Below are 27,682 nucleotides of genomic sequence, written 5' to 3'. Positions count from 1 at the left end.
AAGATTAAGAAGAAGCAGACATTAACCAACAGTACAGAGCCATTCACTTGTGTAAACCAATTTATTCCCTGTACTTTGATGGTGAAAGAATACCACTGATAAACACTCTACAAGAATCACAAGTTTCAGATTGTTGATCACCAGGGATTTAACTGCAATAAAAACCACTCCCATCAGACCTTTTAGAGAGGTGAGTGAGATGGACAGCTCTGAACTTGTACATTTGTACAGTAAGTCCCCACACTTACTACTCTCCGTGATGTAAAGTTCCAAAGATGCTTAGTGTTCAGTAGGAGCCCATTCTGGAAAGGAATTGTCTCTGCTGCAGAATTGAACCCCGAGCACAGAGAGAAGGAAACTTTCCAAAGGGCCAGTGGAGTCCCACTGTACAGTGTCACTGTCTGTGATAACTTTTGTTGAGGCCACATTGGAGAAAGCACGCTTGACCTTTCATCTTCCCAGGCAAAGGGAGGTGGGGGGGGGGGGCAACGTCATCAGGTCTCCTTCGGTGTTTTATCCAGGGAGTACCGAAAGGGGGCATCATCGGCAAGACCTGTGTTTATTGACAATCCCCAACTGTCTTTAAGGAATCAGAGCAGAGCGTTACTTGAGTGGGGATTATCAGGATGTAGAAGGTCAGGGATTTGATGAAGTCTCATCAAAATACTTCAGTCCACGTTGTGGACAGAATAGTGATGGGGGAAATGGCTGTTGTGCACTGTTGTAGTTTCACCCACCAAGCAAATATTTCTAAACTATTCTCAATGTAAGGTATCAAAGAAATCAACATGGTATACTCCCTGCAGGTTCCTGAGGGACATCTCACCATGAGACTCAAAGCTTCTCCTCTATCAGGAGCTTCAGATGTGAGGTTAAACCAGGGGAGTTAATCATTTACAGGGATGAAGTGTTGCTGTCAGGAGAGATTGACTGATGGTCTCTGGCACTTGCTCCACTTTCACAGCCCTACAATGTCCTGCTACGCATTGAAGAGCGAAAATACATGTGGAGTTCCTGTTATTGAGCTGGACGGCCATTTGTTAAAGCTGGCAGGACATTCAACAGAACTCTGAAAGTCAATAAACCTGCAGTCAGCAATGAGAACAGTTTCAATCCAACACTGAAGGTCCTTTTTTCCAAAGAACCACGTTTATTTTCTTTACTGTGTATGCCTGTGGGTCCCCAGGACTGCTCCAATAGGCAGATATTTGCTTGGTTCCTTGAATGACTGTTAGGGTGAGGGCTGTGCGTGCAGTGGGGGACTGGCCCTTTTTATGCATCTAGGACTCAGTGGCCAGATGGTCAAGTGCAGAATAAACCCATATTCTCTGTGACCTGCCTTCTTGCCTCTGGGAACACAGTACAGTGCTAGAGAAGCAAGGTGCCACAAGTGATGGAATCTGCAGCAACATTCCCCTCTACAGATTCTGGCTGACTCTGAATTCCTCCAGGAGTCTGGTATTTACCACCATTACTCCACTGCCCCGGTGGGAGGAATGGGGCAGAACTGACAATGTACCGTGTTTTCAGGCTGGTGTGCACCCCTCTATAGGGCAGTATGGGCAACTTACCATGTTCCCAGACTGACGTGGACCAGAGCTCATTATTTTTTGGTTCAACTTTCACAATCAGCAGAGGAGAAATTTTCACTCCTTTGTTCCTGAGCTAGATTTGATCCCATGCATGAAAAATAAAAGGATAGTTCTAAGCTATTCAAATTGCAGAAACGGAAACAAGGCAACCTGTGCAACTTTCTGATCTGCGCTTATGTCCAGGACAGTGTTGCCAGGAACTTCCACAGGGATTCTGCCAAGCAGCTACCGCAACCTCAGCATGACTCAATTATCCGGACCTGTCCAGGGGCTCGCTGAGCTGCTGCTGTACCCATGGTGGCTGAGTGGGGAGAGAACTTTGAGTGAACATTGGAAGAAGGCATGATCATGGGGTTGCTCGGGGAAAATGGAAGGAAACTCAAAGATTGAGTGGATAGAAATTGGTGGGGACCAGGAATGGCATGGGAAGACACTGCAGGATCATGGGGGAGGAAAAGAGTGTGTGTGTGTGTGTGTGTGTGTGTGTGTGTGTGTGTGTGTGTGTGTGTGTGTGTGTGTGTGTGTGTGTGTGTGTGTGAGTGTGTGTGTGTGTGAGAGAGAGAGAGGGAGAGAGAGAAAGAAATGTAATGGTGGCGGGAGGTAGGAAATGACTGGGAGGTACCTCAGGCAGTACAATATGGGGTGATTTGCAGTGGAATTTCTGAGGGGCATGGAATGCGAGAAGATTGCAGGGTGAAAGCCTCAAAAGGCATGTCATGGAGCAGGAAAAAAGGGGAACACAGAACACAGGGGAAAATAATAACCAACCACAAAGAGCATGGTTGGGTATGATTAGGTAAGGCTAGACAAGGGAGCTTCCAATCATTCTTCCCCCTTTAGTTGCTTGAGCAATCTCTAGGGGAACATGAATAGAAGCATAGAACATAGAAAGTGAAACACAGAACGTAGTTCCACAAGGTATCAGAGATGATGGAATCTGGAGCAACATAGATCCCGGTCTGCTATGTCTGTGCAGACCACGATATCAAACTAAACTGATCCCATTTGTCTGAATGGGATCTATATCCCTCCATTTCCTGCTGGTTCATGTGTCTCTTAAATTCCAATGTTGTATCTGCTTCCATCATCACCCCTGGTGGGGCGTGCCACTCTCTGGGTAAAAGTCATACCTCACAGATCTCTTTTAAATTTGCTCCCCCCTCACCTTAAAGCTGCGCCCTCTGGTATTTGATACCTCCGCTCTGGGAAAGAGAAAAAGACTCCAACTCTCAAGGGGAGCAACAGGGAAATTCCTAGAGGAAGATGCTTAGATTCGGTTGAAGAAATCCCTGGAGAATGGGGACTACTAGGGATATATGGAGGAGCATAATGGTGTGTTGGGACATCCCTAGAAGAAATTGTTTGGGATGAATGGGGTATCCCCAGAGGAACACAGAAGTTCACAGGCAAACACAATTGGAGCTGACTGGGCTTCCCAAGAGGAATGTGGGCAATATGGACCGGGTGTTTTCTAATGGAACATGAAAGAAAACACAAGCCAGAGAATTCTCAAGGAATCCACAGGGAACACAGTCACAAGAGATCCTGAGAAACTTCCCAGCATGAGTACTTATTAAAGCTTTTACCCATTCTCAAGTCAAAATTGGAAACGCTAAAACAACAACAATCCTTGAACAAGCACATTTAGAGAGCATGCATCTCACACCAACAATCCCACTGCCTTCCCCTTAAATATCGGTCTCTTTCAGTCCACAGGAATCGTTAACCTCGTATATTTGATAGGTGTCTTGCTCTTTGAACTCCTGACACACGCCAATGGAAATGGACTCCACTGGAATGCTCTCTACCTTAGTGATAGCTGATGCACAAGGCTGGCGCTGTCCCATCCTGATCTTGTTGGAGAGGTTGTTCATTTTCTCTCTGAGTTGGAAAGGCGATCTGGACAAGGAGGGAAAGAGTCTCCAGCTATGGCGGCTGAGCACTCGGCTGGCCCCCATGCCCCCACCGGCCCCCTCGCTGCTCCCCCACTGCTCGCGGCTCAGTGTGGAGGAGCTGTTGATTGACACCGTCTCTTGGTTCATGACAGACCTGGCCATCGTGTCCCCGTTGATGCCACGCACTGAGCTATTCATGGAGACTTGCCAGTCTCGGTGGCTGTGCACGCGCCAGGGGGGTTGGCGCCTCCTGCGGCACTGGCACTTCAGAAGCCTGATGAAGGCTCGCTTGAACTCCTTGCTGGAGCAGGGGTAGATGATAGGGTTGATGCAGCTGTTGAAGTATCCCAGCCAGAAGATCACTTTGAAAACCACGTCGGAGGGCTTGATGGACGGGAAGAATGCACCTGAAATATATCCAAAGGACGATAAAAGCGTGAGTGGATATCTCATCATCTCTTTGAAGTTACAATACTTATCTACCCAGCATGTCCATACCAGTGTTTCTAGGATGGTTCTGGGAATGAAGGGGTTAACATTTGAGGACCATTTGGCAGCTTTGGGCCTGTGTTCACTGGAATTTAGGAGAATGCGGGGGTGGGGGGGGGGTGGGGGGATCTCATTGAAATCTGCCGAATGATGGAAGGACTAGATAGGGTGGATGTGGAGAGGATGTTCCCTATGGTGGGGATATCCCGAACTAGAGGGCACAGCCTCAAAATTGAGGGGTGACTTTTTAGAACAGAGGTTAGCAGGATTTTTCTTAAAGCCAGAGAGTGGTGGGTCTATGGAATGCTCTGCCGCAGGCTCTGGTGGAGGCCAAGTCCATGGGTATATTGAAAGCAGAAGTTGATAATTTCCTGATCGGTCAGGGCGTCAAAAGATATGGGGAGAAGACGTGTGTATGGGGTTGAGTGGATCACCCATGATGGAATGGTGGAGAAAAATGGCCTAATTCTGCTCCAATGTCTTACGATCTTATGGCCTTTATCCTCCAATGAACTTCCTTCCGTTTCATCTGGAATAAGAACAGAAAATGTTGTAAAGTCCTCATTAAGGGGTCAGTAGTGGGAAGGGTGAGCAGTTCCTGGGTGTCAACATCTCTGAAACTCTGTTATGGACCCAACATATTGATGAGATTATGAAGGCATGCCAGCAGCTATATTTCATTTGGAGTTTGAGGAGATTTGCTATGTCACCAAGGGTTCTAGCAAATTTCTGCAGATGTATAGTGGAGAGCATTCTAATTGGATGTGTCACTACCTTGTAAGAAGGGGCCACTGTACAGGATCGGAAAAAGCTGCAGAGGGTTGCAAACTCTGCCATCTCCATCCTGGGCACTAACACTGAGAACATCTTCAAAAGGCAATGCCTCAAAAAAAGGGGCCATCCATCATTAAGGACTCCTGTCACCCAGGACGTGCTCTCTTATTGCTATCATCAGGGAGGAGATACAGGAAACTGAAGATACACTCTCGAAGTTTTAGGAACAGCTTCTACCCCTCCGCCATCATATTTCAGAACGTACAATGAACCAACCCATGAACGCCACCTCAGCATGCTTGCTCTCTTTAGTACCACTTATTTAACTTATTTTTAAAATACATTTCTTATCGTAATTTATAGTATTTATAGTGACAAAATTCAAGGCAGTGATAATAAACCTGATTTCTGATGCTGCTTCTGATTGTGATTCAGACTCTTAGATCAGGCAGCATCTGTGGAGAGAAACTTGGCTCTGGGCAGGATTGTAATATGGAAAACTGCAGCCTTTTAAATCACTTAAAAGCTTGATCCAGCACTCCATTACAATGTTGACGAGAGGCTGCTTTGTTGGGGGTTTCAAGTGATCTGTTAAATTCAGGTGAGTGTAAAATTGTGCAGGGCACTTTAGTCTAATCTTTTGGCCATTGTGGTTGTGATAGATCAAATAAATTGAATTGAAATGACTATTACTTATATCCTTCATATACAGGAGGAGTAAAAATCTTTATGTTACGTCTCCGGCTAAACGTGCAATGTGCAATTTATAGTCATTTATAATAAATAGCATGTGCAACAGGACAGTCAATATAAATACAGTTGTATGAGCATGAATTAATCAGTCTGATGGCCTGGTGGAAGAAGTTGTCCTGGAACCTGTTGGTCCTGCCTTTTATGCTGCAGTACCATTTGTAGAACAGTTTATGGTTGGGGTGACTCAGGTCCCGACTGATCATTCAGGCCCTTTTCACACACATGTAAATGTCCTGAATCATGGGAAGTTCACAACTACAGATGCACTGGCCAGTCCACACCACCCTCTGCAGTGTCCTGTGATAGAGGGAGGTACAGTTCCCCATACCAGGCAGTGATGCAGCCAGTCAGGATGCTCTCAGTTGTGCCCCTGTAGAAAGCTCTTAGGATTTGGAGACCCATACCAAACTACTTCAGCCCTCTGAGGTGAAAGGGGTGCTGTTGTGCCTTTTTCACCACACAGCCGGTATGTACAGCCCATGTGAGATCCTCGGTGATGTTATGCCGAGTGAACTTGTTCACTCTCTCAACCCTAGATCCATTGATGTCAAGAGGGGTTAGCCTGTCTCAATTCCTCTAGTCCACAACCAGCTCCTTTGTTTTTGTGACATTGAGGGAGAGGTTGTTTTCTTGATACCACTGTGTCAGAAAGATGACTTCTTCCCTGTAGGCTGCCTATTTATTATTTGAGATTAGACCAGTGTAGTGTCGTCAGCAAATTTAATTAGCAGATTGGAGCTGTGGGTGGTGACGCAGTCATGGTTATACAGAGAGTAAAGGAGGAGGCTTAGTACACAGCCCTGAGGGGCTCCTGTGTTGAGGGTCAGAGGGGCAGAGGTGAGGGAGCCCACTCTTACCACTGCCGGCGATCTGTCAGGAAGTCCAGAATGGCTTCAGTGCTATAAATTTCTATGTTATTTGCTAGGTGGTATGGTGGTATACCAGTTAGCGTAGGGCTTTACAGCACCGGCAATTGGAAGTTCTGGGTCCAATGCCACTCTCTGTACTTTGTACATTCTCCCCATGACCGCACGGGTTGCCTCCAGCTACTTCAGTTTCCCCTCTCATTCAAAAGACATGCAGATTAAGTTTATTCCATTGTGGGCATGCTATGTTTGTGCTGGAAGCTAAAGTCCATAAGAGCATAAGATACAAGAGCAGATTTAGGCCATTTGGCCCATCGAGTGTACTCCACCATTTCGTCAAGGTTGATCTCAGCCCGTCTCCTACCTGCACCACCCCAATCCTCACGTATCCCTTCATGCCCTGACCAATCAAAAATCTCTCAATTTCTTCCTTAAGTATTCATAAAGACTTGGCCTCCACAGCTGCCTTCGGCAATGCTTTCCACAAATTCACCACTCTCTGGCTAAAGAAATTTCTCCTCATCTCCATTCTAAAAGGATGCCCCTCTATTCTGAGGCTGTGCCCCCTGGTCTTAGACACTACCATCTTAGGAAGCATCCTCTCCACACCCACTCTATCAAGGCCTTTCACCATTTGATAGGTTTCAATTAGGTAAACCTTCATTCTTCTGCATTCCAGTGAATACAGGCCCAGAGCCATCAAATGGTCTTCATATGACAAGCCATTTAATCCTGGAATCATTTTTGTGAACCTCCTTTGAACCCTTTCCAGTTTCAACACATCCCTTCTAAGATAAGGGGCCCAGAAATGCTCACAAAACTTCAAGCAAGGCCTCACCAGTGCTTTATAAATTTTCAACGTTACATCCTTGCTTTTATATTCTAGTCCTCATGAAATGAATGCTAACATCTCATTTGCCTTCTTCACCACAGACTCAAACTGCAAATTAGCCTTTAGGGAATCCTGTACAAGAACCCCCAAACCCCTTTGTGCCTCAGATTTTTGTATTTTCTCTCCATTTAAATAATAGTCAACCCTTTCATTTCTTCTACAAAAGTGTATGACCATACACTTTCTGACACCATATTCCATTTGTCACTTCTTTGTTCCTGTTCTCCTAATCTGTCAAAGTCCTTCTTTAGCCTCTCTATTTCCTGCAAACTACCTGCCCCTTCATATCATCTGCAAACATAGCAACAAAACCATCAATCCAAATTAGTGACATATAACGTAAAAAGAATCAGTCCCAACACAGACCCCTGTGGAACACCACTAGTCACTGACAGCCAACCAGCAAAAGCTCCCTTTATTCCCACTGTTTGCCTGTTACCAATCAGTCACTGCTTTATCCATGCTAGAATCTTTCCTGTAATTCCATGGGTTCATAGTTTGTTAAGCAGCCTCATGTGTGGCACCTTGTCCAAGGCTTCTGAAAATCCAAGTACACAGCATCAACCAAAACTCCTTTGTCTATCATGCTTGTTATTTCTTCAAAGAATTCCAACAAATTTGTCAAACAAGATTTTCGATTGAGGAAAGAATGCTGACTAGAGCCGATTTTATCCTGTGCTTCCAAGTACTCTGAAAGCACATCCTTAACAATCGACTCCAACATCTTCCCAACCGCTGAGGTCAGACTAACTGGCCTATAATTTCTTTCTTCTGACTCTCTCCCTTCTTGAAGTGTGAAGTTACATTTGCAATTTTCCAGTCTTCCAGAACCATTCCAGAATCTAGTACCTTTTGAAAGATCTTTAAATCTTTGGAGTCTGTAGGTTGTTGATGCAAATGATGCATTTCACTGCATGTTTCTGGCATGATGACACTTGCTGGCTCACTCCAGCATTTCTTTGGACTGTGCTGGTCATTGACACGAGCAATACATTCTGATGTTTTAATAAACATGTGACAAATAAAGCTAATCTTTAATTTTATCTTGATTCTGGAGAAAAGCAAAGAAATTTCTCCTGTCATCTGGCTAAGGACATCTGCTAAAAGGGTATCTTCTCATGATTACTCCACTGCTTAGCTGAGATTTAAAAGGATGCAGTTTACCATATTACAGCACTGCCTACTTCTTGAAAGTACCCCGGCGTCTGTGAATTGCTTGGGATGTTTGGGAAGTTGTTACACAAATGCAACTCTTGCTTTTGATGGCCAAGGGTTCTACAATATCACTGCTCTCTTGGCATGTTCCTACTTGGATTTGTTGGTAACTATCATGGATTGATTAGTTTATAGAGCCTAGAATTAGGCAGCTTCACAAGTGGAAACATCCCCTCGACATCCACACAGCTGAGTTCAGTAGCAGGAACTGCTCTAAAGGACAGAAAATGGACGAGTAAAATTAGATTATAAACAAATATTCATTCATTCTTTTTATATAAAATAAAACTGATGGAAAAGTAATACTTCTGTATTCTGAGTAATACCTCTCACTGTAGTTTGCACAGGGCAAAGCACTTCCGAGATCAAAAGCAGCTCGGCCCGTGATTTGATAAGAAGGAGTGCTGAAATGTTGGACCTGAAACAAATCCTTGAGATAGGAGGTGGCAGGCTTAGCCAAGGTGCGGATCATGGATGAAGCCCTCTGCACCATTGAGCACATCTACAGCGAGCGCTGTCACAGAAAAGCAGCGTCCATCATCAGGGACCCTCACCACCTAGGACATGCTCTCTTCTCATTGTTGCCATCAGGAGGAAGGTACAGGAGATTTGGGACCCATACCATCAGGTTCAGAATCAGTTATTACCCCTCAACCATTGGGCTCTTGAACCAGAGAGGATAACTTCACTCAGTTTCGCTCGTCCCATTACTGAACTGCCTGTGGACTCACTTTCACTCTTCATCTCATGTTCTCAATATTTATTGTTTATTTATTAATTATTATTATTACTTTTATTCTTCATTTCTTTCTTTCTGTATTTGCAGAGTTTATTGTCTTCTGCACATCGGTTGTTTGTCTGTCCTATTGGCTGCAGTCTTTCATTGTTTTTTTATATTTACTGTGAATGCCAGCAATAAAATGAACTTCAGGTGTGTGTGATTACCTATGTACAGTACTTCAACAATAAGTTTACATTGAACTTTGAAGAATAAGGTGGGGGGCCTGCATGATAGTAGGGAGGTTCAATTCTGTTTGAACACCAGGAATCTTGGAGACTGAGGTGGAGATAGTTGACACCTGCAAGTTCACCATTCACCTGTCCTAATCCAACCATATAGAAGCCATTGTCAAAAAAGGTGCTTCTACTCTCTCGGAGTACTAAAGAAATCTATCTTATCCCCTATAATTTTTATAGATGCACCATAGAAAGCATCCTGCCTGGGTGCATAATGGTTCAGTACGGCAACTGATCTGCATGTGCCCACAAGAAACTGCAGAGATCAGTGGACACAGCTCAGCACATCACAGATACCAGCCTCCCCTCCACGTACTCTGTCTACACTTCCTGCTGCCCAAGTAAAGTAGCTAACATAATCAAAGACTCCATTCACTGTAACCATTCTTTGTTTTTCACCCCCTCCCTACCTCAGGCAACAGATACCAAGTTCAAGGACGCCTGTTACAATACAATTTAAGGACCACTTGTAAGATAAAATGAATGTTTGAACTCAGAATCCACCTCGTCATGGCCTTGCACTTTATTGTTTGCCCGTACTGCCCTTTCTCTGTGACTGAAAGAATCAACTTGATGTACTGAAATGATGAAATGATCTGTATGAAATAAAGTTGTTCACTGTACATTGATACGAGACTACAATAAACCAAATTAAGATTTTTAAAAACCTTTATTTGTCATACATCTACTGAAACATGCAGTGGAATGCATGGTTTCCATCAAATTAAATCAGCGAGGTTTGTGCTGGGCAGCCTGCCAGTGTTACCATGCTCCCGCCACCAACATAGCATACTCACAATTCACTGACCCTAATCCGTATGCCTTTGTGATGTGGGAGTACACAGGGCAGTTTACATGCAGTCACAGGGAGAATGTACAAACTGTTTGCAAACAGTGTTGGGAAATGAATTCCGATCTTAGCTGGCACTGGCACGGTAATAGCATTACCTCAACCAACTAAAAAAACAGACAGCACAAAAGTCAACTACCAGAGTTCAAAAACATTGGAGAGAAGCAGGGATTTCCAGGTAAGGTGGCATCCTCTTGTTTCTCTTGGACTAGGAAGTATTTCCTTAAATTCATCTTCTGCTGTGTCTCTGAGTGTGTCTCCGGTCCTCCCAATGGGAGAGACTAGCCTGAAAGGTGTGGCAGTCTGAATCTACTACCCGAATAAATCAACCAGATTCCCCAACCAACTGATGACAAAATGGCAAGAGGGATGTGACAAGGGAGGTAACACAAATGGTTATCAAATACTTACTGCAGCAAGAGATTCTGCATATGTTGAAAATCCAAAGCAATGCATAAAAAACACTGGAGTAACTGGACTGGTCAGGCAGTATCGTTGGAGAGGAATAAATAATTTATGTTTCGGCTGACACCCTTCATCAAGATTGTATTGGGTTTTATTCCCGCAGGTCTGTGGTGTAGCAGAGTCATTTGATCTTAATTTGTGATCCCAACCATACTACTAAAATCACTTAGATTACATTACTTCCTCATTCTGGTGTTTGGTCTGAACAACACCTGAACCGCTTGTCCACGTCAGCATGCTTTTATGCATTGACTTGCTGCCACATGATTGGCTGATTATACACTTGCATTAACGAGCAGATGTACAGCTGTCACCTAATACAGTGGCCACTGAGTGTAAATGTGACCATAATGAACCAATTATTTACCATTTGTTTCAGAAGCACAGAATAAATTCCTACATCAAAGCATGTGTGAGAGCAGCAGTTGTTATTCTGATAATAAGGTTAGTTAATTATTCACATCAGTTGGAGAACTTTGCCAATATTTGCGCTTTGTCACTGGGAAGCGATGCAGAGTGCCGAATCGGTAAACATTCTGCTGACTGGAGACTGATCTCCAGCAATGAAAGCCATTTGATTCACTGCCGGCATCTAAAACTTCAGCTCAGCATGAGGCGATGGCAACTGCTTCAGCACACTTCTCTTTTCAGTTATAGGCAACACTTTGGTCTTTGGACCTTCACCAGTTTCTCAATTAAGGAACTAATTGATGCTTTATCTAAGGATTAATTAACTTAATTGTTTCTTATTATGGAGGCACAATGCTGTTAAGCTGCAATAAATTATCATGGTCAGGGCACTTGCTTTTGGAAGCCATGAGAACAAGAACCTCCACTGTACAAAGCTCGTGGATTCTGTGTGTGAGAAATCTCTCATATTCAGTACTCTGTAATGAAGTGAAACCTCTGGAGGTGGAATTGTATCAGACAGTAAGACGTAGGAACAGAATTAGGTCATTTCATCAATTAAGTCTGCTCCGCCATTCAATCATGATTTATTTTCTCTCATAGAAACATGGAAAATAGGTGCAGGAGTAGGACATTCGGCCCTTCGAGCCTGCACCGCCATTCAGTATGATCATGGCTGATCATCCAACTCAGAACCCTGTACCTGCTTTCTCTCCATACCCCCTGATCCCTTTGGCCACAAGGGCCATATCTAACTCCTTCTTAAATATAGCCAATGAACTGGCCTCAACTGTTTCCTGTGGCAGAGAATTCCACAGATTCACCACTCTCTGTGTGAAGAAGTTTTTCCTCATCTTGGTCCTAAAAGGCTTCCCCTTTATCCTTAAACTGTGACCCCTCGTTCTGGACTTCCCCAACATCGGGAACGATCTTCCTGCATCTAGCCAGTCCAATCCCTTTAGAATTTTATACATTTCAATAAGATCCCCCCTCAGTCTTCTAAATTCCAGTGAGTATAAGCCTAGTCGATCCAGTCTTTCTTCATATGAAAGTCCTGCCATCCCAGGAATCAATCTGGTGAACCTTCTTTGTACTCCCTCTATGGCAAGAATGTCTTTCCTCAGATTAGGGGACCAAAACTGCACACAATACTCCAGGTGTGGAGTCTCAACCTCGTTCTCCTGCTTTCTCCCCATAACATTTGACACCCTTACTAAATGAGATCCAGCAAGGTCGAATGCTGTGGCTGGTATCATAAACTACTAAACTGAAACAAGCTGAGTTGGATTCCTTCCTTTTAACATGAACCATAGAATCGTACAGCACAGAAAAAAGCTCTTCGACCCATCATGATCATGCTCATCATCATCATTATGTATCGTGTCTCATGACCACGATTGTTCTTGGCAAATTTTTCTACAGAAGTGGTTTGCCATTGCCATCTCCTGGGCAGTGTCTTTACAAGATTGGTGACCCCCAGCTATTATTAATACTCTTCAGAGATTTTCTGCCTGGCGTCACAGGTCACATAACCAGGACTTGTGATGTGCACCAGCTGATCATACGAACCATCGACCACCTGCTTCCATGGCTGCACATGACCCTGATCGGGGGGGCTAAGCAGGTGCTACACCTTGCCCAAGGGTGAGTTGCGGGCTAGCAGAGGGAAGGAGCACCTTACACCTACTTTGTTAGAGACTGTCATGTGGCCTCTTGTATTTATCTCCATGAATCCCATTTACCTGCATTAGATCTGAGGCTTTCTATGCCTTGGGTATTCAAAGCCTTCTATGCCTTTTATACCAGCTTAAAGGTACTGCAGTTGGCCATCAAAGGCCAAAGCAGAAAGGAAACTGAGCACAGAGTGACATCCCTTCTATTGGGAATTCATGTGTAGGAATTAAAGATGAAAGAATATCATTATTTATCACTTATACATCAAAACATACAGTGACATATGTCATTTGCATCAATGACCCACACTGTCCAAGGATATGCCGGGACAGCCTGCATGTGTCACCATGATTCCAGTGCTAACGTACCGTAACACGCCCACAATTCACTTACCCTAATCCATACATCTATGGAACGTAGGAAGTCACTGGAGCACCAAGGGGAATAATCGCTACACTACTATGCTGCCTCTGGGTAATGCATCCCCCAGAAGTTCTCACTTGGACTCAGCACCAGAATCCCACAGGCAGAACTTACAGAGCTTAACAACCAGTCCCCATCTGCTTGGTGTGTGCAGTGGACATCTGGCGCAGAGGTCAACAGACCCAGCTGAGTTTCATTCTGTGACCTTGGTATCCAAAATCCTGTTCCATGCATTGTGTGGTTGAAACTCCTGCCAGAGTGCAGGTACTCACAGAATAGGCATTTGATGCAAAGCAAGGCACACGATGTTTTAGAATAAGAGTTACCACTGATATCAGCATTGGAGCAGAAATTCATTGTTGGCCTCTATTGATTAGCTGTTGTACTCAGTTTCTGAGGCAAATTGGTAATTGATTTATTATTGTCACAAGGTCCAAGATACAGTGAAATGCCATCCAAACAGATAATTTCAAACATAAGTCCATTAGGTTTATTTATCACATGCGCATCGAAACATACACGCGTTATTTGCATTAACAACCAACACAACCAATGGATAGGCTGGGGGCAGCCTACGGGTGTCATCACATATTCTAGTGCTAAATTAACATACCCAAAACGTACAAAGCTGTGCAAAGTGAAAAGCAATAATAGAATGTGCTGGATAATGTTACCGTTGCAGAGAAATAAAGTGTAAATAAGTGATTAAGCTGCAAGGTGTAATGAAGTAAATTAAAAGATTAGAGTTCATATTTATCATACAAGAGATTCATTCAAGAATCTTATAACAATGGAACAGGAACAGTGCTTGCATCATGGGTTGGCGGGTGGGGAGAATGTTTGCAAGCTTTTGTATTTTCACAGGAAATTGGTGACTTTCAACTCTGAACTGATTCCACAACTTATGGACTCGTTTTCAGTATCTTTACAACTCATGTTCTCAGTACTATTTATTTACTTATTATTTATTTGTTTGTTTATTTTTGTTTTCAGAGTTTGTCTTCTGCATTGACTATCTACACGATCAATGCCTCTCATCATCTTGTACACCTCTATCAGGTCACCTCTCATCCTCCGTCGCTCCAAGGAGAAAAGGCCGAGTTCACTCAACCTATTCTCATAAGGCATGCTCTCCAATCCAGGCAACACCCCCTGTAAATCTCCTCTGCACCCTTTCTGTGGTTTCCACATCCTTCCTGTAGTGAGGTGACCAGAACTGAGAACAGTACTCCAAGTGGGGTCTGATCATGATCCTATATAACTGCAACATTACCTCTTGGCTCCTAAACTCAATCCCACGATTGATGAAGGCAATGCACTGTATGTTTTCTTAACCTCTGATCCTCCACACTGCCAAGAGCCTTACCATTAATACTATACTCTGTCATCATATTTGACCTATCAAAATGAATCACCTCACACTTATCTGGGTTGAACTCCATCTGCCACTTCTCAGCCCAGTTTTGCATCCTATCAATGTCCCGCTGTAACCTCTGACAGCCCCGGACACTATCCACAACACCCCCAACCTTTGTGTCATCAGCAAATTTACTAACCCAGTATTAACAGAAGTATTTGCGTGACCTTCTGTGAATGTCTGCAAGATAATAAATCTCAAGGTAGTAAGTGTATGGCGACATATACGTACTTTGAAAATAAATTCAGTTTAAAGTTTGAACTTTGCATTGGGAGTAGCAGAGTCAAACTGTCAGCATGGACTGGTTAGGCTGCCCAATGGAAGAAGGTGAACGGTAGGAGGGGATTGCAAAATAAGGCTGATATGACAGCACCTAGGAGCCACTAGCATATCCAGACGTTACTCCAAGATCCAAGGTTGAAAGCTTAGTTGACTGCTGAGAGAGTGCCGCATTTTAAAAGAAGTCATTTTGAATAAAGTTGAAACTTACTTTTGTTGGCTTGGTCAGCACTCCTCTCTCTGCTATCAGCAAGAAATTATGCTGCATTTCATCATTCCCTGACTGGCTTGGACTGCTGTTCTCAGAATTGTCTAATTAACAGCAAATGACTAAATTACAAAATTCATTTATAGATTGTGAAGTACTTTGGATTATTGTTTTATGAAAGGAGAAATGCAGATTTCTTTCTTTATAAGACCATAAGACCATAAGACATTGGAGCAGAATTCAGCCCATTGAGCGCTCTGCCATTCCATCATGGATGATTTATTATTCCTCCCAAACCTATTCTCCTGCCTTCTCCCAGCAACCGTCAACACCCATGCTAATCAAACATCTATCAACACCTGCTTCAGCTATACCCAATGACTTCTTTAAGAAGAAATCATTTAATAAACAGTGTGGTTCAGTCCATTTGTTAGTGTAATGTTTTTTTCCCTGAACTGACCATAGAGGTACAGTAGTAGATACACATTGAAAATTCCTTTGCAACCACTGCCCCTATCCATCCTTCGAAACCTGTAGGTCATTGTGGTCACCTTCTGAGATGGAAAGAAGCCATCAAGTGTAGGTTGACTCATAGCAATCCTATTATCCCATCTTTTTTTTTTCTTTCCATGTCCCTGTCAATTCCAAGTGCAACTTACAGAGACCAACCCACACAAAGGGAGAATGCACGGACTTCACACTGACAGCACCCGAGGTTAGGATTGAACCCAGACCCCTGGAGTTGTAAGGTGGCAGTTCAATGTGCACCTCAAATGTCTGCACCCAAGCATCAGAGAAAAGGAAAGGGCTCTGGCTTGCCTTTGTTTTATCTTGTGGCTTCTGCAGTGTACAATTCAGTTCAGTTACTTCCTACACAGGAAAGATTTGTTTTTAAATTCCTGCCAAAGGTCCACTTAGCACAGATGAAAACCAACTAGTTATGTAATAATGTGTTTAAGTGTAAGCCATGTGGCTTTCTCTGTTCCTGCATTTGTTTGAGTTATGATCCTGTTAGAGATGGGAGTCTTGTGGAAAACCTGCTTCACTGTGAAATGTCGACAACTCTGTGATCAGAGCAACCCAACTCCTTGCTGACCCTTTGCATGTGCCAGCTTCCCAGCAAAAAAAGGGGCTATTTGCTTTACTCATCTAGTGGTTTGCAACGAGTAATGCAAGAAGCTGGCTTTGTATTTAATATCCCGAATTTTTGGTGTAAACAATTCAGTCAACACTTTTTAAGAGCTTCTGCTGTGAATCTTTCCCATTGGTCCTCGGTTATGATTCTCACATTTCTACTGTCTATGTTTTATTTACAACAGTCAGGAAAGGAATGGAGGATGGTTGGATCTAAGCCACTGAAGCAGGAGGAGGGTAGTCAGTCCCCCATGCCTGCCCTGCCATTCAAATAGATCTTTACAAATAATTTACTTCAATGCCACCTGCATGCGCTGAACTGATATCCCTTGAAACACACATAAAATGCTGGAGGAACTCAGCAGGTTTGGCACTATCTATGTATAAAGAGTCAGCTTTCTGGGCCAAGACCCTTTATCAGGATTCATTTCCCTCTGCAGACGCTGATTGACCTGCTGAGCTCCTCCAGCACTTTGTGTGTGTCCATTATTCTAGATTTCCAGTACCTCTTTATTCCAACAATATTTCTATCCAAAATATTTTAACAATTTCTAATTAATGTTATCAAAAAACAAATCTCTTGGTCCGGGGCATACATTAGATAAACAGACTGGTGCATGCACTAGATGGGCTGAAGGGCCTGTCACTGTGCTGTACTTTTCTATGACTCTATGATTTCTCTCCCAGGAGACACAAGAGATGTTGGAGTCTGGAACAAAAAAACGCTGAGCTTCTGGAAGAACACAAAGGGCAAGGCAGCATCTGTGGCAGAAAATGGACATGTTAAAATTTTGGGTCTGCAATTCTGTCCAGATTAAGGAACTTGAAGCAAACCATTGGCTGTCCATTTCCCTCCACAGATTCTGCCTGACATGCTGAGTTCCTCCAGCAGCTCGTTTTGCTTTTTGTTCTTTCTGCTCTCATTACTTTATCGGTGAGATTTTCCAGTTCTGGGTGCTTTATTTTCATAAGGTGCTCAAGCACTCACAAGCTCACTTATTTAAAATAAAACAGAAAATTCAGGAAACAATAAGCAGAACAGGCAACATCTGTAGAAAGAAAAAGGGTCAATCTTTTGGGTCTGTGACTCTGTGGCAGAACTGCCGATTGACATTTATCTAAAGCTTTGTAGTGCTTTTGTTGGTCAACATTCAGGGTGGGGATAGGCCAGGAGAAGCTTCACCAACCCTGCTCCACACATCAAGATGTTCAGAGCACCCTTTCTATACACTTTCTGTCTGACTCCAACTACTTCCACAAGATGGAAACAAAAAATCCAGAAAAGTTTGTGGGTTAAAATGTGCATATTAATAACTACTAAATTAGAGATCAAAAGCACCTTGGTAGCTAATGTTAATTCTGACAACAGATATTTGACCTGAAATGTCTGATCTTGCTCTTTTGATAGATGCAACCTGACCTGCCATGTATTTCCAGCATTTTCAGCTTTAATTTTAAACTCCCAGCTTCTGTAATTAAATTAATTGTCACTTTCATTAATTTCTAATCTGCAGATAGACACCGGGAGCAACACACGCAAAATGCTGGATGAACTTAGTGGGCTAGGCAGCATCCATGGAGGGAAGTGAACAGTCAATATTTTGGGCCGAGGTCTTTTATCAGGATTCATTTCCCTCCATAGACGCTGCCTGACCTGCTGAGTTCCTCCAGCACTTTGTGTGTGTGTTATTCCAGATTTTCAGTATCTGCTGTATCTCTTCTGCCCAAGAAATTAGTATTACTACACAATGATTTAGTTGCATTAATTAGACAATCACAGTGAATAGTAAGTCTATAAGTAATTGGTTTGAGTCACAGCAATAAGCTTTTTAATTTGGCTTGATGTGATATTCACTTTAACTGGATCATGCACCATTCAACCCAAAATGGCAGCAGAGGAGAGTGTGCAATAATTCAGAATGGCCAACTGTCTACAGTTATTTAGTTGGAGGTACTTCAATAATTGGCTTCAGTAATACTTTTGATTCAATTGACTTAATGAAAGTTAAACCCCGTTCTGAATTTTCAAATGAATCCTAAAGCTGACACAAGCCTTTCACACACAGCATCCGTTTAAGAGCTTTTAAGTATGGACAACCAGCTGTCGCCACAGCCAGGTCAGGGGTCAGTAATGGAAAATACTGTGCTTGAAATAAGGTGATATCAATGTTATTGTGGAATATTTGTATGCAGAGCAAGAAGGCAAGAGGGATAATAAATCAGCCACAATGGAATGATGGAGCAGACTTGATGGGCTGAATGGCCCAATTCTTCTCTCACATCTTATGGTTTTATGGTCTACACCATGCGGTCAGAGGATGCAGTGATATTGTAGAGTCAGAGTCATAGAATGATACAGCACAGAAATAGGCTTTTCGGCCCACTACATCCATGGTGACCTTTCCCTGTCTACACTAATCTTATTTGCCTCCTCCAGGTCTACATCATTCTACACTCTGCCTATTTCAGTACCTGTCTAAATGTGTCTAAAATGTACCACCTCCTCTGGCAGTGAGCTTAACGTTTCAGTCACTCTCTCTCTGTGAAAAGCTTTCCCCTCAAGGCCCTTTAAAGCTCTTTCCTTGCACTATCTATCCAGAGATGCTGACTATCTGTCCACTCTCTAACTGCCAGAGAGACACAAGAGACTGCAATTGATGAAGTCTGGAGCAACATACAAAAAGCTGGGGGATGGTCAGGCAGTATCAGTGGAAGGAAATGGACAGCTGACATTTTGGGATAAAACCCTTTATCTGGGCCGATGAAGCATCTTGGCACACACGTTTCCCTCTCCAGGTGCTGCCTAACCTGCTGATCTCCTCCAGCTTTTTTGTGTTGTGATATGCCCCTTAATATTTGATACACTTCTTTCAGGAATAGCTGTCAGCCCCCTTTGATCCATGAAACCGAATCATCGCCTGTGCATATGTGTATTCTGACATAAGCTCTGCATGCAAGTGCTCCCTCTTGTTTGATTAATATTTATTATAGCAGTACTCAAGGTCCTCTTCAAGATATGATACAATGGACAGCAAAGATTTCTCTGTTTACTAATGCATGTTTAATCAATGGGGAAAGATGGGAGAAGGAAAAAGTGTTCTTACTTTCGGATGAGTCATCCTTTGCAAGAAAACATTTCAGAAAGAATGAGAGCATCACATGTCTACGTGGTACAAGTCACTGCTGGAGGATGTACTGCCAGGAGCTGCTGATGCAACTGGTTAGAGAGTCCACTCATGTCAGAAGAAAGGTCACATAGCAGGAGCTTGTGAAACGCAAGTCATAACAACCGGCAGAAGTGTTAGTTACTGGGAGGCACAATGATGCAACTCGGAGGACCTGTGTTTCTCAGTGCCAGCAATCCAGCTTCAGTTCCAGCCTCTACTGCAGTCGTTGTGGAATTTGCAAATGTTTCCTCTGAGTGCTTCTATTTCCTTGGACAATCCACGTCAAAGTCAAAGTAAATTTATTATCAAAGTATAATGGCACAACTACTGTTGGCAGAATTTCAGATGGTGATAAGAAAGCACGCAGGATTGAGATATATCAGTTAGTTGTGTGGTGTCACAGCAACAACCTGGCACTCAGCGTCAGAAGACCAAAGAATTGATTGTGGACTTCAGAAAGGGTAAGACGAGGGAACACACACCAGTCCTCATAAAAGGATCAGAAGAAGAGTGGATGAGCAATTTCAAGTTCCTGGGTGTCAACAACTCTGAGCATCCATCCTGGGCCCAACACATCAATGCAATTACAAAGAAGGCACGGCAGCAGTTATATTTCATTAGAAATTCGAGGCGATTTGGTGTGTCAGCAAAAACACTCACAAATTTCTACAGATGTGCCATGGAGATCATTCTAACTGGTTGCATAATCGCCTAGTATGAGGGGAGGGCTTTTGCTTATGACTGAAATAAGCTGCAGAAAGTTGTAAACTCAGTCAGTCTCTTCATGGGCACTAGCCTCCCCAAAATCCAGGACCTCTTCAAGGAGTGATGCCTCAAAAAGGATGCATCCATCATTAAGGACTCCCATCACCCAGAACCATCATTGTCACCATCAGCCAGGATATGCAGGATCCTGATGACATACATTCAATGATTCAGGAACAGCTTCTTCCCCTCTGCCATCAGATTTCTGAATAGATGTTGAACCCATGAACTCTACCTCACTACATTTTTTTCTTCTCTTTTTGCATTACTTATTGAATTTAACTTTTGTATATATAGACTTCTTACTGTATTTAAAGTTTTTATTATTATTGTAACATGCTGTAAGGTTTCACTGCTAAAGTAATGGCCTCTCTGTAATGTTTCACTGCTAAGGTAGTGGTTTCTCTGAAGCAGCAATGTTTGAGTTATGACTGGAGATATCAGAGGCATTGGAATGTGCACTATCCAATGAGAGGCATGTTGTTCTTTCTCCTGGGTCTGGGAGCAGGGATTTCGCGGTCTTTTGTCAGGGAGAGATGAAGAGAGAAGACTCGAATGGAGAGAGTTGGTAGACCGCCAGACGGAGTGGACTTGGAGTGAGGGCCAGAGGGTCGGCTATGCTCGGAGGAGGTGGACAGGGAACAAATGGACGGAACTGTGAGCTCCAACGTTGTGCATTTTGTTTCTTTACTAACCATATAGTCAAATTAAGAATTATAAAGTTTGATCGTGTAATTGTATATTGTGTACTGTTTGTTATTTGTAACAGGGAACACATCATGCAGCAGCCACCACAAGATTTCCTAAATTTGGCTGGGCCAGGGGCTGTCTTCCGCTAGATTAAGCCGCTAGCTGAACCGAGGGTTGCATTATGTATTGCAGAGTACTGCTGCTGCATAACAACATATTTCATTACATATGTCAGTGTTATTAACTTATTCTGATTCTGATTGCAGGCATTTACAAGAAAACAAAGAAATACAATAGAATTTATAGAAACATAGAAAACCTACGGCTCAATACAGGCCCTTCAGCCCACAAAGTTGTGCCGAACATGTCCCTACCTCAGAAATTGCTAGGCTTACCTATAGCCCTCTATTTTACTAAGCTCCAGTAACCTATCCAAAAGCCTCTTAAAAGACCCTATGTATCCGCCTCCACCACCATTGCCAGCAGGCCATTTCATGCACTCACCACTCTCTGAGTAAAAAACTTACCCCTGACATCTTCTCTGTGCCTACTCCCCAGCACCTTAAACCTGTGTCCTCTTGTGGCAACCATTTCAGCCCTGGCAAAAAGCCAGGGAAAGCAACATAACCAAGACTGACAAATAACCACAAGAGATTCTGTAGATGCTGCAAATCCAGAGCAACACATGAAGGTCAGACAGCATCTGTGGAAATGAAGAAACATTTCAAATTTTGGGCCAAGATCTTCATCAAGACTGGAAAGGAAGGGAGAAGATGCCAGAATTAAAAGGTTAGGGGAGGGGAAGAAGGACAAGTTGGAAGGTGATAGGTGAAACCAGGTGGCTGGGAAAAGTAAATTGCTGAAAAAGAAGGAATTGACAGGAGAGAAGAGTGGACCATGGGAGAAAGGGAAGAAGGAGGGTCACCAGGGGGAGGTGATATGCAGGTGAGGAGAGGAGATGAGAGGTCAGAGTGGGGAATAGTAGAGGGAAGTATGACAGGAAAAGAACCCAGAAGGAGAAATGAATGGTCATGCCATCAGGTTGGAAGTTATCTGGATGGAATAAGAGGTGTTGCTCCTCCACCCGGAGAGTGGCCTCAGCATGGTAGACGAGGAGGCCATGGATTGACATGTTGGAATGGGATTGGGGATTGAAATTAAAAAGGTTGGCCACCAGGAAATTTCGCTTTTGGCGGATGGAGTGGAGGTGCTCGACATAGTAGTTCCCCAATTTATGTCGCATCTAATGAAGCTGGAGGCTGAATCAGGAGCACTGGACACTGTAGGTGATCCTGATAGATTCACAGGTGAAGTACTGTCTCACCTGAAAGAATTGTTTGGGGCCCTGAAAGGATGTGAGGGAGGAGGTAAATGGGCAGCTGTAGCATTCTATCACTTACAGGGATATATGCCAGGAGGGACAAATGGACAAGAGAGTCAGAAAGGGAGCAACCCTTGTGGAGAGCGGAGAATGGGGAGGGGGTGGAAGATGTGTTTTGCGATAGGAAAAGATGGTTGAAGATGATGGAAGGTGCAGAGAATGACGTGTTGGATGTGGAAGCTCATGGTGTGGTAGGTGAGGTCAAGGCAGTGGGAAGATGGGGTGAATGTGGATCTCCTGGAAATGGAGATGTGGGTAAGGGCAGCAGCAATGGTGGACAAATAACCAATGTGCAAAAGAAGATAAATTGGGCAAATAAAAAGTTTAAAAAAATAAAAAATACTGAGAACATGCATAATAGTCCTTGAAATTGAGCCTGTAGATTATGGAATCAGTTGAGAGTTTTGGTGAGTAAAGTTATCCATGCTGTTTCAGGAGCCTGATGGTTGGAGGGGAATTATGCTCCCTGAACTTAGTTGTATGGGATGTAAAACTCCTGTAGCTCCTTCTCAATAGTAGTCACAAGAAGAGAGCCTGGCTTGGAATGATGGATGTTAGATGTTGCTTTCTTGTAGCAGCGCTCCACATAAATGTGCTCGATGGTGGGGTGTGTATTGCTTGTGATGAACCAGCTGCATCCACCGTTTTCTGTGAACTTTTTCTTTCTTGGGCATTGCCGTTTCCAGACCAGACCATAATGCTACCTGTCATGATACTCTTCACTCTACATCTACTGAAGTTTGTCAAAGTTTGAGGTGACATGCCGAATATATGCAAATTTCCAGGAGTGTAGAGGTGCTGTGTTGTGCATGGAGGCACAGGCAAGTTAATTAACAATTGTTCCTGGTGTATGGGTGAATGGTTAAATCTGGGGAAAGTTGATGGCAAGGTAGGGAGGGTTGTCTGAAGGGGACTTTAGTGAAGAATGGGATTATTTTGTCAGATAGCAGTACCTGATTGGCCAAACGTCTTTTATATATTTTAAGAGAATTTGTAAATACAGAACGCAGAGTCAACATTGGAACTTTCTCCCAGGAAACAGAAGAAATGAAGTTGCACAATATTACAACCTTTGCAGATGAAATGGACCTTAGTTTGTGTAATTATCATTTCTGCAAGTAACTATTGGTGGAACTAAGAGACTTTGAGCTCACAGTCTATAAGACCGTAAGACACAGGAGTAGAATTAGGCCATTCAGCCCATCGAATCTGTTTCACCATTTTCACGGCTGATCAATGAGCTCCGATTGACAGAAAACCAGCAAAGGTGCAGATTGACACGGCTGATAGGGAGGACACACAAGGCAAGCTCTTCAGTTATCATGTGGAGGCAAAGTCATGGTTGACGTTACAGGCTGGAACCCTGTGTCCATCCTGATTCAGGGTCCAGACCCAAAATATTAACCATTACTTTACCTTCACAGATGCCTCTTGACCCGCAGAGATCTTTCAGCAGCATTTCTGCTCCAGACTGCATCATCCCCAAACTCTCCTGTCTCTAGCTCAGTTATCTTCCCTTGTAAGAAGGATGATTAATCTTGATACTTGTTCAGGACAGGTTTTGAATGTCTCAGGACTGAAGCAACATACAGAGTGTTAAAGGGCCTTGTTTTTAAGTACCGCGAGTTGTACGCGGATTGGCCAGCTGCAATAGACAACAATTGGTTAATAAAATGAAAATAATCTATTGAGTATAAGTGTTTCCAGCTGGAGCCAATGTTCTGTTCACATAACCATGCCCAGTACTAGTAGAAGAGCGTTGATTTCTACACCACACTGATATTTGTCAGGTGACTCAGCAAGATGCTGTGCTGAGGCATTTTGTGAAAATACGCTGATGAACGTGTATAACCGACCCACCAATCATGAGTTGGAGAACTCCAAGAGAGGAGGCGGCACACAGGTCCGGGAGCGAAGTTTAAAAGGGAAAAGCTTCACTGGAACTCGGCTATAACCAATGCACCAGTCATGAGTTGGAGAGCTGGGAAGGTTCAGGCATAAAAGGGAGACACTGCTGAGTGGAGCGGTCATCAAAGGCGCGGTCATCGACGGAGTGGTCTGAGGCAGAGCGGTAGGGCTTTGGCAAGGTACGTGGGGAGGTGGACTTCATTTTTTTTTCCCCCTTGCAGTTTTTTTTGGAGGAATAGAGAGCATCTTTAGGGTTAGTACTTTGCTCTGGGTGTCAGATGTGGGAATCCTGGGAATTGTCCAGTCTCCCAGATGGCCTCATCTGTGCCAGGTGCACCGAGATGCAGCTCCTGAGAGACCGTGTTAGGTATCTGGAGCTGTGGCTTGGTGACCTACAGCTTATTAGGGAAAGTGAACAGGAGATAGACAGGAGCTATGAGGAGTTAGTCACCCCAAGGCTGCAGGAGTTAGACAAGTGGGTGACTGTCAGGGAGGGGATGGGAAGAGCTCTGACAGTACAGTGCACCCCTCTGGCCATCCCTGTCAGTTATCGTTATCTCATTTTGGATGCTGTAGGGGGTGGGGTGGGGGGAGGGATGACCTGACAGAGGACAACCACGACGATTGGATCTCTAGCACTAGAATAAGATGAGGAATGTGGTAGTCATAGGGGATTCAATAGTGAGGGAACCAGACAGGAGGTTCTGTCAGCCTGATAGAGATACCCGCATGGTGTGTTGCCACCCAGCTGCCAGGAAACAGGATGTCTCGGATCGGGTGCAGAGTATCTGTCAGGTCACTTGTTTGAGTGCTTCTGGTACTGTGTAACCCAGTACTACCTGTCGCATGGTCAGGTGGTCAGCGACTAAACCTGCTCCCCCCCCCCCCCCACCCCAGGCTTGCCTGGTACGAAGGGGGGCTAGACACCCTGCAGGACGAGAAACAAATCCTGTCAAAGGGCAGATGAACCCTCTCGTAGGGTCAACGGCCATATAGCAAACACGTGCCATGAAGCGTGGAAAGGGCACCCCTTTCATTGAAGCTTGGTCTGGCCATTCACTGTAACAGAACTTCCCCCAGCCGTCTTAGACCCTTAGACCCCACCATGCCGCTGGATCCGGGGGGGGGGGGCGCATGTTGAGAGGGTGGGTCTGGACCTGTGCAACCCCCCTACTCACCTAAAATCTATTCACGCACATGCTGTTCCTTTCTGAGGAGTGGGGTAACCTCACTAACTGACTGAAAGGAACCATCATCATCCTATGGGATGGATAGCCAGAGAGAGAGAGGTTCTAAAGGGAGAGGGTGAACAGCCAGAAGTCTTGGTACATGTTGGTATCAATGACACCGGTAGAGAAAGGGAGGAGGCCCTGAAGAGAGAATTTAGGGAGTTCGGTAGGAAGCTTGATGCACCATCAATAACTCACGCCGAGACTTAGGAAGTGAGATATCGGCTTTTATTGACTGAAGAACAACACTACATCCTGGGAAAATGAGGGAGAGCAGCAGACCACAGTCGCCTTTATACAGGGGTCTGTGGGAGGAGCCACAGGAGCAGTCAGCAGGGTCTGTGGGAGGAGCCACAGGAGCAGTCAGACAGGTATATCTAGTTCACCACAAAGCTGAAAAGCAGGATGTCTAGGGTAGTAATCTCAGGGTCGCTGCCTGTGCCACATGCTAACAAGCACAAGAATAGCGTGATCTGGCCTATTAATGCGTGGCTGAGAGACTGGTGTAGGGGGCAGGGCTTCAGGTTCCTGGATCATTGGGGCTTCTTCTGGGGGAAGTACGACCTGTACAAAGAGGACAGGTTACACCTGAACCCAAAAAGGCCCACTGTCCTAGCAGGAAAGGTTTAATAGAGCTGTTCGGGAGGGTAAACTAATTTGGCAAGGGGATGGGAACCGCAGTGATAGGGCTGAAGAAGGGGAAAACAGAAATAAATCAAAGATAGCATGCAACAGAGGTGATAAAAATGATAGGCAGGAGATGAGGCATAGTCACAGTCTGTGGGATGAGTTACAGGGCAATAGAGGCATGGTGCAGTTAAAACAGAAAGCAACAACTACTGGACTCAAAATGTTATATTTGAATGCATGCAGCATAAGAAATAAAATGGACGATCTTGAAATTCAGCAACAGATTGGCAAGTATGATGTTGTGGCCATCTCTGAAACTTGGCTAAAAGGTGACTGCCATTGGGAGCTGAGCGTGCGTCGGAAAGATAGGTTAGCAGGCAGAGGGGGTGGTATGGCCCTGTGTATAAGAAATAATATTAAGTCATTAGAAAGGGGTGACATAGGATCGGAAGGTGTAGAGTCTCAATGGGTTGGGTTAAGAAATGGCAAGGGTAAAAGGACCCTAATGGCAGTTGTATACAGGCCTCAAAACAGCAGCCAGGATGTGGATTACAAATCACAGCAGGAGATAGAAAAGACATGTCAGAAAGGCAATGTCACGATAATTGTTGGGGGATTTTAACATTAGCGTGGATTGGGAAAATCAGGCCAGTACTGGACCTTGAGAGAGAATATGTAGAATGTCTAAGGGATGGCTTTTTAGAACAGCTTGTTGTTGAGCCCACTAGGGGATTGGCTGTGCTGGATTGGGTGTTGTGCAATGATCTGGAGGTGATAAGAGAGCTTAAGGTCAAGGAACCCTTAGAGAACAGTGATCAAAATATGATCAAGTTCACTTTGAAATTTGAGAGGGAGAAACTTAATTCCAATGTGTCAGTATTTCAGTGGAATAAAGGAAATTACAATGGCATGAGAGGGGAACTGGCCAAGGTTGACTGGAAAGGGACACTAGCAGGAAGGACAGCAGAGCAGCAATGGTGGAGTTTCTGCTAAAACTGAAGGAAGTTCAAGACAGATATATTCCAAATAAGAAGAAACTTTCAAATGGAAGAAGGACGTGTGACAAGTGGAGTCAGAGCCAAAGTAAAAGCAAAAGATAGATAGATAGATAGATAGATAGATAGATAGATAGATGGATACTTTATTCATCCCCATGGGGAAATTCAACTTTTTTTTCCAATGTCCCATACACTTGTTGTAGCAAAACTAATTACATACAATACTTAACTCAGTAAAAAAATATGATATGCATCTAAATCACTATCTCAAAAAGCATTAATAATAGCTTTTAAAAAGTTCTTAAGTCCTGGCGGTAGAATTGTAAAGCCTAATGGCATTGGGGAGTATTGACCTCTTCATCCTGTCTGAGGAGCATTGCATCGATAGTAACCTGTCGCTGAAACTGCTTCTCTGTCTCTGGATGGTGCTATGTAGAGGATGTTCAGAGTTATCCATAATTGACCGTAGCCTACTCAGCGCCCTTCGCTCAGCTACCGATGTTAAACTCTCCAGTACTTTGTCCACGACAGAGCCCGCCTTCCTTACCAGCTTATTAAGACGT

At 44.0% G+C, this 27,682-nt stretch overlaps 1 protein-coding gene across 4 annotated transcripts in view; it reads right to left on the bottom strand.

The window, feature by feature from the left end:
* LOC140726164 (alpha-1A adrenergic receptor-like) overlaps positions 1-27,682 on the bottom strand; it is a 69,949-nt gene that overhangs the window by 9,958 nt on the left and 32,309 nt on the right. For 3 of the 4 annotated variants that reach the window (XM_073042159.1, XM_073042158.1, XM_073042160.1), the window contains exon 2: positions 3,401-3,894. In XM_073042159.1, coding sequence (XP_072898260.1) covers positions 3,401-3,894 — 494 coding nt within the window. Of the gene's footprint in view, positions 1-4; positions 3,895-27,682 lie in introns of those variants that run through there. The other variant, XM_073042156.1, reaches the window with a different exon arrangement.

The sequence above is a fragment of the Hemitrygon akajei genome, chromosome 4 (genome assembly GCF_048418815.1).
Source record: "Hemitrygon akajei chromosome 4, sHemAka1.3, whole genome shotgun sequence".
In the NCBI taxonomy this organism is placed as follows: Eukaryota; Metazoa; Chordata; class Chondrichthyes; order Myliobatiformes; family Dasyatidae; genus Hemitrygon; species Hemitrygon akajei.
This window is presented reverse-complemented; position numbering and strand designations above follow the sequence as displayed.